At 36.1% G+C, this 15186-nt stretch overlaps 1 protein-coding gene across 3 annotated transcripts; it reads left to right on the forward strand.

Moving 5' to 3' along the window:
* The first annotated feature begins 2389 nt into the window (after positions 1-2389).
* Positions 2390-14096, forward strand: LOC112467521 (rho GTPase-activating protein conundrum). 3 transcript variants are annotated; one of them, XM_025036180.1, is made up of 10 exons: positions 2390-2797; positions 4625-4874; positions 5071-5312; positions 10632-10762; positions 10961-11154; positions 11242-11392; positions 11469-11812; positions 11888-12054; positions 13263-13440; positions 13518-14096. In XM_025036180.1, exons 2-10 carry the CDS (start codon positions 4733-4735, stop codon positions 13892-13894), a joined length of 1926 nt encoding a protein of 641 aa, XP_024891948.1. In that variant the 5' UTR covers positions 2390-2797; positions 4625-4732; the 3' UTR covers positions 13895-14096. The 3 variants fall into 3 exon arrangements, with proteins under 3 accessions (XP_024891948.1, XP_024891950.1, XP_024891951.1); XM_025036182.1 differs by having other exon boundaries at positions 2390-2624; XM_025036183.1 differs by having other exon boundaries at positions 2390-2586.
* The last annotated feature ends 1090 nt before the right edge of the window (positions 14097-15186 follow it).

Below are 15186 nucleotides of genomic sequence, written 5' to 3' on the forward strand. Positions count from 1 at the left end.
AAGATTACATGTATAACTTATACACTTTTTAGGTAAAAATCGGTAACCTCTTCACCGATCCTCGCTAAATTCAATAACAACCTACCTTTAATAATACTTTATCCATAAAAAAATTTAACTCGATATCTCAAAATTTGCGGAAGAGCAATCACGTAGATTTTTTTAGACAGAAATCGGTAACTTCTTTATTATTAGCAATTTTACTAATTCTATTATATTCTTTTCTACCCATATTTCATATATAATTCTTTAAGATTTGGTTGATTAGTTCTTGAGTTATAGATAAATCCGTATTTCATATATAAATCTGTATTTCATATCCTATTTCATATATAATTGTTAAGATTTGGTTGATTAGACCTATAGTTTTATACGCAATTAAAGGTCCATATACGAGGTTTACGAACGAGGTTACGAGAGAAAGCAAAAATGCATGCAATATAGAGAAAAAAAGTCGAGAAAATAACAAGTAAGGATATTATAGTTAAATAATACCTATATGTATATTAACAAATAGAAGAAGTAAATTTAAATGTTTCGACTACACGAAGCACGAAGTCTTCATCAGCCAAATAAATTAAGAAGTAAATAAATAATAAGTATAATAAATGTTTAATGATAAAAAAGTGGTCAGGAATTGTAAAACATAGATAATATAAAATGACAGAAAAGAGAAAATAAAAATAAAAAGTTACTTGTAAAATAAGTCGAGTAAAACTATAGAAGACTACTACACCCTTTGAGTTTGATGAAATTTTACTGATACTTATTGTTAGTATACCCACTAAATGTAGTCGAAACCCACAGTGTTGAGTTGCGAAAATGCTTAGTTTCCGAGAAAAAAATTCAATTATTTGACAAAATTAACATATTTTTCATAATCTTGTGATAAAAAAATTGGGATTTAAAAATATTTTGTTAAAATATATCATTTTATTAGTGTATTCCATGCTTCACGTAGAAAGTTGAAAACCCGAACCGTACATCAATGATAGACCTCGCTTCAGGTCAAGATCGTTAAAAGGGTGAGTCCCCTAAACATGCAGCAGTTTATTTAACCTTATTTTTTCATGTCAAAATCTTGGCAAACCTAGATTAGGCCAAATAATTATAAATTTTTTTCTCGGAAACTAAGCATTTCCGCAACTCAACACTGTGGGTTTCGACTACATTTAGTGCAGGGTACTTATACATACCTATAAAATTTCATCAAAATCGAAGGGGGCGGGTAGTCTATTAAAGCCATAAATCAAATATCGAAACGTGATGTCAACCAAGAGGGACACGATTACGATAGGCTACCGCCCTTCCCCCGCAGGCAAAGTTGGGTGGGGGTGGATCTCGGTTTGCGTAGAAAGTTGAAAACCCGAACCATACAATGACAGACCTCGGTTCGGGTGGGGTAAACCTCGGAAAACTTTTTTTATCGGAACATTTTTTAATATTTTTCTCGTGTTTCTCGCCAAAAATACCCCCGAAAACCACTGACATTTCGAGGGGCCAAAGTTATTGTAATCGTCCCACAAGAGACTATCAATCGTCTATCATATAAAAAAAATGCATGCGTTTACATTCACTTGATGAATCTCCGATTTCGGCGGTGGCACAAAAAATTATAGTCACTTCCTTGCAACCGTTTGATATGGAAGATGGCGTCCAACCCTGAAATCGACGCGGTGCAGCCGGTGCAGGTGTCACTCGGGAACGATAAAAATGCCGCGAGTGACGGTGCATATACGTATATGTATACATATGTTACATACATACATGCAGATATTACATATTACAGACACGTAATGTATGTACATTCATACGTATGTATGTACATACATACACTATATCCGCGCGTGCGCGCGTGTATGCGCAACAGGTTGTTGGGCAGTGTTTAAATATTCTTTTTTTTCCACGACATGTTTGCGTGTTTGGAAATACGCAGCGGTTGGCGCCGTGCGAATGTACATATGTATATAGCGGGGAGCACACACTTCTGCACAACGCATAATGCGTAAGCATAAAAAAATTGATTGGTCCATACACATGTGCATAAAGACATAGACCAATCAATTTTCTTATGCTTACGCATTACGCGTTGTGCAGAAGTGTGTGCTCCCCGCTTATATATACATATGCATATGTACACATGCCTGAACTTCGTTCCCGCCCATGCCTCCGATCAATTCGATCTCCGACACGATGCGTAAACGCGCGTGGAATATATTAGGAATTCTCGGAAGCGGCTAGCCCCTCGAAAGATCACTACCTAGCTCGGTATTAGTCTCTGCAAGTGATTCCCAGTGATTCCCTCGCTGGATCGAAAGTGCATTGAGCGAAAAAACGCTTATTATTTCCATCTCTTTCCCCCCCCCCCCCCCCCCCCCCCCCCCCCTCTCTCTCTCTCTCTCTCTCTCTCTCTCTCTCTCTCTCTCTCTCTCTATTTAAATCCTCCAGAATCTTGAAACTTGCTTCGAAGCATGATGAGCCTGCATACGTCATTAAGTTCCCCCGCAAAGGAATCTCGCTCGCGACGTCCGTACTCCATTCATGAAAGAGTCGTCGCAAGGTCAACTGTGTCGATGGAAGTCGCAGGTGATGAATTAGGTTATGTATTACGACATACGTGCGAGGTATGCACTTGTAAACATTATATTTGACGTATGTTTTGCGTCGCGTAAGGTGTTATCTCGATACACGTACATGTGTGCGTGCGTGCGTCTGTGCGTACGTGCGACTCGCGGAGGCTGCGTGTTTACACAAGCGCGTGCATGCTGCCTATTATCCGAGGCCCGAGGAAGGGACGGTGCGTATGCGAATAAATCACACTCGACTTCTCGTATCCTTACGTCCCTTACATCCGTCCGTCACTCGAGGAGACGTCTGCCGTTCACGAGCGCGTTAGTTAGAAGTTGCACCCGAGTATACGCGTGATACCAAATGAACGATCTGCGACTGTGCGTGATCGAAGTGTTTGCTAGTGGAATGTGATAGAATACATCGCTTGACATATCACTCGGGAAGGATATTCTGTCGCAAATTATGGTTTGCACTCTTTAATTGCCGATTGTGCGCCCTGATAAAATTCCTCCAGCGTAACTCGTACTCGCAGAGTCGCGTATTTCCTCCCCCAATTTTGATGGCAAGTGATTAGCGATGGAATTAAGTATCTTACAAGTATGGTTCGAATCTGTGGCGTAGTTTCGAACTCTCTATGCCCAGACAATGCATGTCCAAAATCGGGACATAAGACGTCTTAAAGATATCTTTAAGACATCTTTAAGACTTTGTTTGAGTGATTACTTCAAAAAAGTAAAATACTTTTGTTACAAGTAAACTCAACCTGGACGAAATGCGTTTGAACCCTCTATGAGTATCCCGAAAAACAAGAGTGTTACTACTCAGATCTGGATCAAATATGTTCGAATCTCTTAAGAGTATTTTACTAGAAATTTTATTTCTTCGAATCAAAACGTTTGTATAAAGCGTCAATTATTTTAATATATTATTATTTGTATTTATTATTTTTATATATAATATATTATTTTTATATGTATTATTTTTGTTTTATTTATATCAATTATTTTTTATAATTAAAAATATTAGATTATTAATCGTTGAAATTAAATATAACAAAAATATGACTAAAAGTATATAATAAAAATTACTTAAAATTTTTACATACTTATACATTGTGTAAACAACTTTATTCTTAGAGTTTGAGTACCACTTGTAAAAGATTTAATTCTTTGCGATAGAAACTACTTATAAGTACATTTTGAATCCTGCAAATATTTATTTTAAAATTCGAAACTGACTAGTCGGGATCATCTATTATTTCGCGAGTACAATGTATAAAATATTACTTCTTATGAATATTATTCGAATTTTAGAAGATGAAATACTTGATTATTGGATTTGACTCGGATTTCTAAATATATAGTGAATTTAATCCCAGTCCTACAAATGGCGTGAACGTATTGTCTGTTTATTGTACAGACTTAAAGTAAATATCCATTAAATGTATACGAATAGATGTCTTAAATATCTGTTTATATAAAATTGTTAAACATCTTTGAACAATAAGTGAAAATTGATTGATATAAGAATACCATAAGTAAAATAGAAATGTACCTTATTCGGTCAGGCTAGATCTTGAAACAGTCTTCAATTTGAGCCTGTGTTTCAAGACCGACAATTAATGCGTAGTTTACTGAACGGTGAAGATATGAATTTACCAAAAATATTATTAGGCACAAAAGTTCCAGTCGATGTGGTAACATGTTTGAGGTGTTCAGTAAATCAGAATTGAGCAAACGGTGGATGTAATAAATCGAAGGAATTTATCTCGAGTCCGGTTTTAATCTGCAAAATATCACTAAAAACATAAAAATTGCAGTTGCATGCCGTTCATACCGTGTTTTGCAAAAAATTACTGTATAATTAATAACAATTGCATTTTTTATGCTACTTCTGGTATTACTCATAATAGAGATAATTTTTTACATTTACCTATGTTGATCAATGATACTGATGTTATCTCTCTGAATCACTCGAGATTAGGCTGAGAAAGACATCAATGAGATATAAGCGGAACAAAACTTGTGACATGATATTAATATCATTTTTTTAGATACCGGAGTAAGAACGCATTTTTGGGAATAAATATTTTTAAATGTCTCCAAAAATTCTTTAGTTGGTGAATATATGTACCCGAAGGATAAAAAAAAAAAACAGAAATATGGATAGAGGATATGGTGCCACCTACGCGGGAGGTGATAACCACCTACTCGAATACTGGGAGGAGTATCAGAAAATGATAGAGGAGACAAAAATGCTGGATGATTATTTAGACGAAGAGTGCAGCCCCCGAAGTTATGACGGTATGTGTTATGAGATAATTCAAATTACGTATTATATACATACAATATAAAAATTATAATTAAAGATTATATTTGAGAATTTAAAAGGATGTAAAAGAATTCTAAAAACCAAAAAATGTTATCATGCTACAATGCAACATTTTATAATATATTTGAAATATATAGAATGAATATTTTTGGATTTTTTTTCATACAGAAGGAGAAGAGGAAGCTGAATGGTTACGCGCAGCAGGTTTAGGGCAATTAACAGAAGCGTGGAAAGCAGGCAGAGAGGTACAACCTGACGAATTGGGAGCGGCTTTGCGTCCTTTGTCGCGGGTTCAAGCAGAAGCCGTGAAACGTCGCGTGAGATCGCTTAATCATACAGTTAAGCAACGTTTTAATCAGCGCCAACGCATTCGCAAACCGGACATTAGGGATGTCTTCAAAGATGTAGAGGTATATCGATAAATTAATTAAAATATTGAGCAATTAAAATATTTTTAATTAATTATATACTTATAAAATGAGTTAGATGGGAAATGTATGTGTATGGAGGGAGAAGGGTTACACAAAAGAGAGAGAGAGAGAGAGAGAGAGAGAGAGAGAGAGAGAGAGAGAGAGAGAGAGTGTGTGTGTGTGTGTGTGTGTGTGTGTGTGTGTGTGTGTGTGTGTGTGTGTGTTTTATTTCATTTTCTATTTTAAATGTCTTATTTATTAAAACGTCTTATTTTTTTTAAACGTCTTTTAATAATACAAAAAAAAAGTCAGAGAAAAACATTATTTGTCTCGAAAGAACAAGTATTATGGTATATAACAAACAAATCTTTTTCTTAAGGTCGTATGTTTCCAGATTTTATACTCATTGATTCTTTTAAAAATGGAACTACAAAAAACTCCGCACACATTTTATGGAAAAATGGCCACTCGTCGAATTTGCTGAAACTGTAGTATGATGTAGTTCACGACGTCCTGATCAAAAGTCTTAATGGGCCCGAGATAAAAAAATGGCCAGTTTTTTAGATACAGGGGGTCAAAGGTCAAAGGTCAATAATAGTGCCTCATTCGAAAATTCTACCCTTTATGTATATCCATATGTGAGCAGTGTTGTGTGCGTATGTGCGATTCTGCATATGTGTGTGTATTTGTGTTTGAGCATAGCCCTGGTGTGATAATATGACAATAGTAATATGGCCACCTACGAAACTAGTGCACTGATCGAGATAAAACTTGGCCAGCGTGTTCACCATCGAAAAAGAATTTCATTTTTATTTAAGCATTCGTACCATGAGTGCCATATTGCCGATTTGGCCATATTACCCTCACCGACGTTATATTGCCATCTGATCTCATACTCCGGTGCGACACAATGGCAGAATTTCAAGATCGGTTGATGATCCAGCCAATGAAGGCAAGATCAGTTGATCTAGCCAATAAAGGCAAGATTGGTTGATGATTGGATGATCCAACCAATGAAAATTAAACACTTTTTCAACTGTGAACACGCTGGCCAAGTTTTATCTCATTAGTTTCATAGGTGGCCATATTGCGAATTGGGGCTCGATTCTTAAATTCATTTGCAAGAGAAACGTATGCGCAAATTCCACACAGCACAAAAAGTTGAAACAACGTTGCTGAGACGTTGCAATGTTGAATGTTGAAGTATAGATATCTTTCCAGCATTAAACCTATCTCAACATCTTGAGTACTCGCAACCCGTCGCGTCGCGTAAAAGAGTCACGGTCGGTCTCGCTCCGCGTATACTTGGCACGAGACACTACCGTGTCTCTTGATTTGGATTCTTCTACATTGATTCTTTATGTTGATACAACATTGAAACAACATTGAACAAATTATTAATCTTTCCGCGCTAATTTGCAACGACACCACTAGACGGCGCAGTATTATAAGATCAACTCGTATGTAAATTTCAATACATATAAAGCGCTCCTAGCGAAGCAAAATTACGACATCCGTGTGTGGGTCTTCGGACCCGGCGCTCCTTTTAGATCTAAAGGAATAAATCTGAGCTCAGAAAACTTCCAACAGTTGTAAAAAAACACGTTCTGTTAAATATTAATCAATATATAACAATTTAATTGTTGCATTGTTTTTAATATTTGTCAGTTAATATATCATTACAAGATTTTTGGACACTAAAGATGTGTTATATACAAGTATAGGAAGCAAGAAGGAAGCGTTAGAAGATCACCACTAGCCCATTCGATCATCAAGCAATGTTTTCTGAATGTTGAAACAACGTCTACAACGCATGCAATTCAGCGGACATTAGACGTTTGTGCAATGCCTTTTCAACGTTGAATCTACATTTCGCAACGTTGATGCAATATTGCACATATTGAAATGCAAATGTTTTTGAGATTTTAATTCAACATTTGTGTGCTGTATATGGGAATGTTCTTACAGAAACGTTACAAGTTGATTGGTTAAAAATTATAGCCAATTGACTTGCAACTTTTCTGTAAGAACAACATTTGGGCATACGTTTCTCTTGCGATATACACAAAGGGTAGAATTTTCAAATAAGGCATTATTATTGATCTTTGACCCCCCCTTCGTATCTCAGAAACTGTTCATTTTTTTACAGTCGGGCCCATTGGGGGTTTTGATCAGGACGTCATGAACTACATCATACTACAGTTTCAGCAAATTCGACGGGTGGCCATTTTTCCATAAGATGTGTGTAGGATTCTTTTTAATACTGCATTAACTAAAATCAAGACCGATTCAGTGATCTGTGCTAATATGCCTAGGTAGCAGACAGGTGTCAAAATGACGTCAGAATTTGGTCACAATATGACCAAAAATGATGAATGTAATGACGTGAAAATGACGGACTAATGTCACGATGACGACATTTCAAGACGTTAAAAATCTATCAGATGACCCGACACTTACATTTCCAATAAATATTAATATAATAATACAATTTATATATACAGATATTTAGGAAAAATTAATTTGTAATACAAATTTGTTTGTAATGTTTTGTAACATTATTAAATTTCTGTTAGGGCCAAAGCACATAACATGGCGTAGCGATATACGACGGTCGTAGTCCTCGACCTGACAAATAAAGATACGCCAAAGCTTGTGCGTTACTTACGTCCACGACTACGACTGTCATATGTGCTTTGGCCCTTAGCATTCTTATATTTCAATTGTCTTACAAAAAATTAGTGACTGGCGAACTTCCTCGATGTCGATAATGTCAACCTTTCTAATTTTTGTTTTCCCTATATCTGTCTTTGTCTAACGAAATGACATCTGTCCTTTTTTCGATTGCTCGCCATCTTACGCAAGATCCGGCAACTACTGTTGCTGCTCTTCTTGTCATCCTGCATCCGTATTTGCATTACTAAAATAATTATTAGATGGATCTTTTTTTGTACGCATTGAATCTTACTTCTACTTACACGATATTATTCCTACATGTTTTCCCAAGGGTGGATGATAAACATTATGTACGTATAAACTGTAGAATTTTTGTTTTAAGCAAATATTGTCGTCAGGTGACAGCTGTGTATGTGCTCCAATAAGTAATATTTTTAATTTTTTGGTGCTTTTGATATAAAATCACGTTTTCCACCCTAGATTTTTGTGCGGACTTTAATTCTAGATCAAAAACTTGCAATTCTGTAAAGCCAATTAAAAGATCCATTGATTAACGATAATGTCGGTAAATCATACGGCTGCAGGATCCTCTTAAGACGTTTTTTGTACGACATCATTAAACCGTTACAAAAAAAATGTTTTAAATTCGGTATTATTTGATCATCTGACGTCATTGGATCAGTAATGACCAGTTTTTGACGTCACTTTGACATAGGTTACGTAGGCTGGATCTTTATGTGATCTTGAATACAAAAAATACAGATGTGTGGGATAGATATAAAAAAGATATAAATAGATATAAATAAAAAAATAATAGAAAGGTTAGCGAAAGAAAAACTTATTTTAATAAATTCGCAAAATAATGCCTAAACTTCGATATATTTTATTATTAAAAACAAAACAAGTAGCTTCCTTCGCCAGTATATAAATTCAAAACAGAAGTCGTTTTTGTTCGACTCAACTGGCCAAATAATTAATATATTTAAACTCACAACGTTTCGACCGTAATTTTGGTCCTTCTCAAGTGAGAAAATTAATCAAGTCATACATCCTCAAAAACCGCGTACAAAATATCCATTACATCGCTGACATCGTGCCCTAACTACATCATGCATACGTAAAGCTAAAAAGTGAAATAAACTCACGATAGTCAATAAGATAAAATAATTGGTCAGAAGTCATAAGATGAAAAGTTAGAATAAAAAATAGAATTAAATTAAAGTAAAAAATGTACAGAGTAAAATAAAAAGCTTACATATTCTGTGCGACAAGACAAAAAATAATAACAGTATATACAGCGTGGAACAAAGAACGTCGCAAGCCATATCTGTGAACACATCCGTACAGCGTGACAGTCGAAGTCATACTGAAATGACCGATACTATTGTTCTAGTTATTCGCTTATTAGCGAATAACTAGATGTGTTCACAGGTAGAAACGAGCAGAACAAAAGTGCAAACTAAGTGACGCCAATCACCCGGTTGTAATTCGCGGGCAGATTTTCCGTGTCTTTTTGAAGATTGATTGCACACAATCGCATTTTTTAATAAAAAACATTTCTGAGATTTCTCGTTTCTTAAATTGTCTCTCCTTATATAAAATTTTCGGTTGTTGCCAATTAAAATCGTGGTTGTGCGTGAGACGGTGCTTACTAACCACGGAATGATTGTCACTATTCTTCCTAATATCACAGAAATGTTCCTTAATGCGTGTCTCTAGGTCCCTTTTTGTTTGACCAATGTATGCAGCGTTGCAATTGGCACAATTAATCTTATATATCAACTCAGTCTGCTTAAGATTCGGTAGCCTGTCTTTCCCCCTTCTAATAATGCAATCCAACTTCTTCGGAATGGTGAGGAGAGGAGAACCTTAAATTTTGCATCACGCATTGTACGGCCAACACTGTCACGAGACCCTTAACATACGGTATGGTGATAAATTTCAGAAAATCCCGGGCTACATTGTCACCGCTAGAGCTATTACTGTTATTATGACGTGTCTGTAAATCGTTAAGCCGGATATTAATGTACTTGAATGTAAAAGAATTTACATATGAAATAGAAAAGAATGGTTCTTTAAGTTTTCTTGACAGTGGGACAGGGCTTATTGTATCGGTCATTTCAGTATGACTTCGACTGTCACGCTGTACGGATGTGTTCACAGATATGGCTTGCGACGTTCTTTGTTCCACGCTGTACTGTTATTATGTTTTGTCTTGTCGCACAGAATATGTAAGCTTTTTATTTTACTTTGTACATTTTTTACTTTAATTTAATTCTATTTTTTATTCGAACTTTTTATCTTATGACTTCTGAGCAATTATTTTATCTTATCGACTATCGTGAATTTATTTCACTTTTTAGCTTTACGTATGCATGATGTAGTTAGGGCACGATGTCAGCGACGTAATGGATATTTTGTACGCGGTTTTTGAGGATGTATGGCTTGATTAATTTTCTCACTTGAGAAGGACCGAAATTACGGTCGAAACGTTGTGAGTTTAAATATATTAATTATTTGGTCAGTTGAGACGAACAAAAACGACTTCTATTTTATTATTTATATTTACTTTTATACATTTCTGGATGTGTGTATGTATACATATATTAAATAAAATATATTTTTCATAAATTATAAATACAGGTCTCCAGCACAGGTACACGATCACGTAGCGCTACTCCTGATTCTTTAGATTCAATTCAAGGCGCTACGCCAGAAAATGCATCACCTCCTTCACCCCCGACAGTCACTGTGATCGAAGATGCACACCAAAAGTAAGTTCATTATAGGCGATTTTTGGCGTGACTCTGGTATAAGTAACCAAAGTGTACCAAACTGCACCAGCCCCAATAGCAACTTTGGTATATGTACCAAACCATACCAAACGATCGCCAAAAATTGCCTTATTGTGATTAATTTCTTATGTGATACCTCTTGTTTTTGTAATATAATTTGTTTCTAATTGTTTAAAGCGCTGGTGTTCCGAGTTTTGTTTCTATATTCCATCGAACGTCACATGAAGGAAAAGCGACGGTTCGTCGAACACCAAGTGTCCCCCCAACAGCTCTCAATTCTATGCCAGTGCCTGCCTCGACTTCTGTACCTGTACAAGAAATTTTCAGGAGGACCGGCAATTGGTCGAGAGGGGATGTCGCAAATGATTCTGGTATTATCGCCTTTGCATTTATATTTAATAATTTTAAGGCAATCGGTAGCTTTATTTTGAAACTTAAAATATTACATATTATTACAGAAGGAATTCAGTTGACTAGCTACCATAGATTGGGAACAATACACATTGCCAGACCAATTCAGAGGCATAATAATGGCGATCTTAACGATGTAACGAATTTAGATACCGAGTCAGTTAGAAAATTAGTCGTGCCAAAGGAATCGACTCTTCGGTATTTCTAGGATAATTGATTAATTATTTCAAATTATTCCCGAAATGTTTCTTCTAATCGTCATCTCACATTCCAGACGAAGCCCAGGAAATCACGCAGCAGTAACACGAAGTCACAGCAGTTTATATGGCTTGACCAGACCGGCGGATGGAAATTTAATAGCTCGTCCATTAAGTCGTACATCATCACACGGTCATCTTAGTTTCGAGGAGATGTGCAAAACCAACGAAGCCAAATCTCAAATGTGGTCTTCCGACAATCTTATGACCGATGACGATTATGCTCGGCAAGATGTAGAATTATTATCGCAACGAGATTTTACGAGATTGCAGCCCCTTTTATGGCTCGAGTTAACGGCGATTTTCGATAAATATAATATACCGCTTACGAGACGAAAACCCAATAAACGACGGAGGAAAAGTATATAATATAATTATACTTGCCTTTCTTGTGCCATGATTCTTTTATGATCGTCATACGTCTGCATATTTGCAGCTGGAAATTTGTTTGGCGTTTCTTTATCGACATTGCTGCTCAGGGACAGTCAATTAACAAGTGAAGAAAATAACATACCATTAGTATTTCAAAAGATCCTTAATGAACTGACAAAACGTGGAGTAAAAGAAGAAGGTATTCTTCGTGTTGGGGGCCATAAGCAAAAAGTAAGTAGATAGATCAATAAATAACTTTATTGATTCGGCTATTTGGCCTAAAGGACTTGGTTTACAAAGTTTCCTAACTTACACATTCTTTCATTCTTTTTTTTTCTCCTTACATTCTTTTCTTAATTTTTCTATCTCTGTCATCCATCCCACTATTTTTCTCTTTCCTTCTTCATTTAGCACATCTTTTACTCTTATCCTAGCCTCGCCCTTTACATGTGTCATTATATTAACCTTCTGCCTCATATTTTGCACTTCTTTCCTTTCTCCGTCAGTCAATACCTATTTCCCTCCTCATTTCTGCATCATCTCGCAATCAATCTTTGGCTACCTTTATATCTTTTTTCCCCTCAAATATTTCGGTCTCTCTATCTTTATTGTGCCCTTACACCCAATAGGCCAGTCAAATTAGACATTCTGGTTTGAAAGTGATGCGAACTTTTTTATTCCTTTTTAGGCGTGTTGGGGGTGTTTAGAAAAGCTTATTTTTGAGTTGTCGTATCATGAGACCCAGAGTTTTTTGAGGGGGGGGGAGGGGAACTAATTTTTGACGAATCGGAACGAGTCACCGCTCATTTTCTTCGTTTTTTCAAGCCCTACAACTTTCTCAGGAGCGAAAAAGTGCTATCTATTAATCGAAACGAGATAAATGCAAAAAACCGCGAAAATTTTATTTTTTGGGGGAACCAAAGTTTTCGTTTTTTTCGCAATAACTCGGCGAATGTTGATAAAAAATGAATGACTAACCCTTCAGCTACAAAATGAGGGGTTAGTCATTCATTCTTTATCGACATTCGCAGAGTTATTGCAAAAAAACAAAAATTTTGGTTCCCCCGAAAAATAAAATTTTTGCATTTATCTCGTTTTGATTAATAGATAGCACTTTTTCGCTCCTGAGAAAGTTGTAGGGCTTGAAAAAACGAAGAAAATGAGCGGTGACTCGTTCCGATTCGTCAAAAAATAGTTCCCCTCTCCGCCCTCAAAAAGCTCTGGGTCTCATGATACGACAACTCAAAAATAAGCTTTTCTAAACACCCCCAACACGTCTAAAAAGGAATAAAAAAGTTTGGATCACTTTCATACCAGAAGCCTTTTTTGATCTAATTTGACTGGCCTACAACAAGCAGAAAGTAAGTACATACAAGTAAAATTAAATAAAATATTTTGTTATTTATATATAATTATTTATTAAAATGATAATTATTTAGGTGGAAATAATTTGTACGGAACTAGAAACAGATTTTTATTGTAAACCAAAAGAGATGGATAAGCTGTTTGAACGTACTCCGTGTCACGATTTGTCGGCTGTTTTGAAAAAATTGTTACGAGATTTGCCACAACCTCTTCTTACTGTTGAGTTGATCGATGCTTTCTATCAAAGTCACGGTTAGTAGATTATACGTACTACACAATATCTCATGTATATAATATGAAGATAAAAAAAAAAACAATTTCGTACGTAGGTGTCAAGAATCCCAACGACTTGGTGTATTCTCTTAATCTGCTAGTGCTATTATTGCCTGTCGAACATCGGTGTACCTTAGAGGCATTACTGAATTTCCTGAAGCTGGTTATCGAAAATCAGGCGTCGAACAAAATGTCGATACACAATGTGGCAATGATAGTGGCACCGTCGCTCTTCCCACCCCGGTACGTTCATCCTCGAGACCATGCCGACCTGACCGCCCAGGTCAACATGGCCGCCATATGTTGTCAAATAACGGAGGCCCTGCTTAATAACGTTGACAAGTTATGGTACGTCTCGACGGAGCTTGTAAATCAATTACGAAGACAATCCGAGGTGGAAAGATATCGCAAATACAAGAAAAAATATTACTGATTATCATAACTTGTTATCATAATCACGTATACATAATTTCTGTTACTTTTATATTAATACGTTGCAACATATTAACAGATCAAATATTGTAAGAGTTCTCTAGGAGATTCTCTTTGCACATGTAATATTTTGAATAATGATAGTGCCCTGCATATCATGAAATATGTAGTGTATTTTTTAATATAAATTTTAAGATATGTAATTAATGTTACTTAAACGATTTTTAATTCGCATTAGTTAATGATGATGATATACAATGTGTCTGCATTGTTGCTGGCATGTTGCCGACAACATAGTATGTGTTGCTATCAGAATTGTGGCAACTGAGTCCGCATTTATCGGCAAGTTGATGTCTTCACGATATAACAATTTTGTATAGTAACTTGCCAGCAACTTGTTGGTAATTTATGCTGCGGTCTAAAATCGTCTGATTCAAAGATCGAGCTGTTGCTGTCATGTTGTTGTAATAGTTCATAGGATCACACAATGCTGTCATATTGCTAGCAACGCGAAGTAAATTTGATGCTGCTCTCTTGCCGATAAATTGCTGGCAATACATATATCTAATGTTGCCTGCGTGTTGCTTCAAATATTAAATTATTTGAAATCAATTGAAGCAAATATACGGCAAGTTGCCAGCATCATAAGCAGTCACAGGTTTGCGTGATTTTTCTGGGACACGCTTGGCTATCTGCCCAGATAGCAACGTGTCTGCATTGTTGCTGGCATGTTGCCGACAACATAATATGTGTTGATGTCAGAATTGTGGCAACTGAGAACGCATTTGTCGGCAAGTTGATGCTTTCACGATATAACAATTTTGTACAGCAACTTGTTGGCAACTTATGCTGCGGTCTAAAATCGTCTGATTCAAAATTCGAGCTGTTGCTGTTATGGTGCTGTAATAACTCATAGGATCACACAATACTGTCATATTGTTAGCAACGCGAAGTAAATTTGATGCTGCTCTCTTGCCGACAAATTGCTGGCAATACATATATCCAATGTTGCCTGCGTGTTGCTTCAAATATTAAATTACTCGAAATCAATTGAAGCAAATGTACGGCAAGTTGCCAGCATCATAAACAATCACAGATTTGCGTAATTTTGCTCAGACACGCTTTGCCATCTGGGTATATATATATCTCAACATCTCGAGTACTCGCAACCCGTCGCGTCGCGTAAAAGAGTCACGGTCGGTCTCGCTCCGCGTGTACTTGGCGCGAGACACTACCGTGTCTCTTGATATATATATATATATATATATATATATATATATATATATATATATA

The sequence above is a fragment of the Temnothorax curvispinosus genome, unplaced genomic scaffold (assembly GCF_003070985.1).
Source record: "Temnothorax curvispinosus isolate PA1 unplaced genomic scaffold, ASM307098v1 QBEX01017485.1, whole genome shotgun sequence".
NCBI lineage: Eukaryota > Metazoa > Arthropoda > Insecta > Hymenoptera > Formicidae > Temnothorax > Temnothorax curvispinosus.

Coding starts and splice junctions, on each gene's coding strand:
- LOC112467521 (XM_025036180.1), top strand. CDS start 4,733: ATGGATAGAGGATATGGTGCCACCTACGCGGGAGGTGATAACCACCTA. Junction 5,313..10,631: donor ATGTCTTCAAAGATGTAGAG/GTATATCGATAA, acceptor TTATAAATACAG/GTCTCCAGCACAGGTACACG. Junction 11,813..11,887: donor CAATAAACGACGGAGGAAAA/GTATATAATATA, acceptor GCATATTTGCAG/CTGGAAATTTGTTTGGCGTT.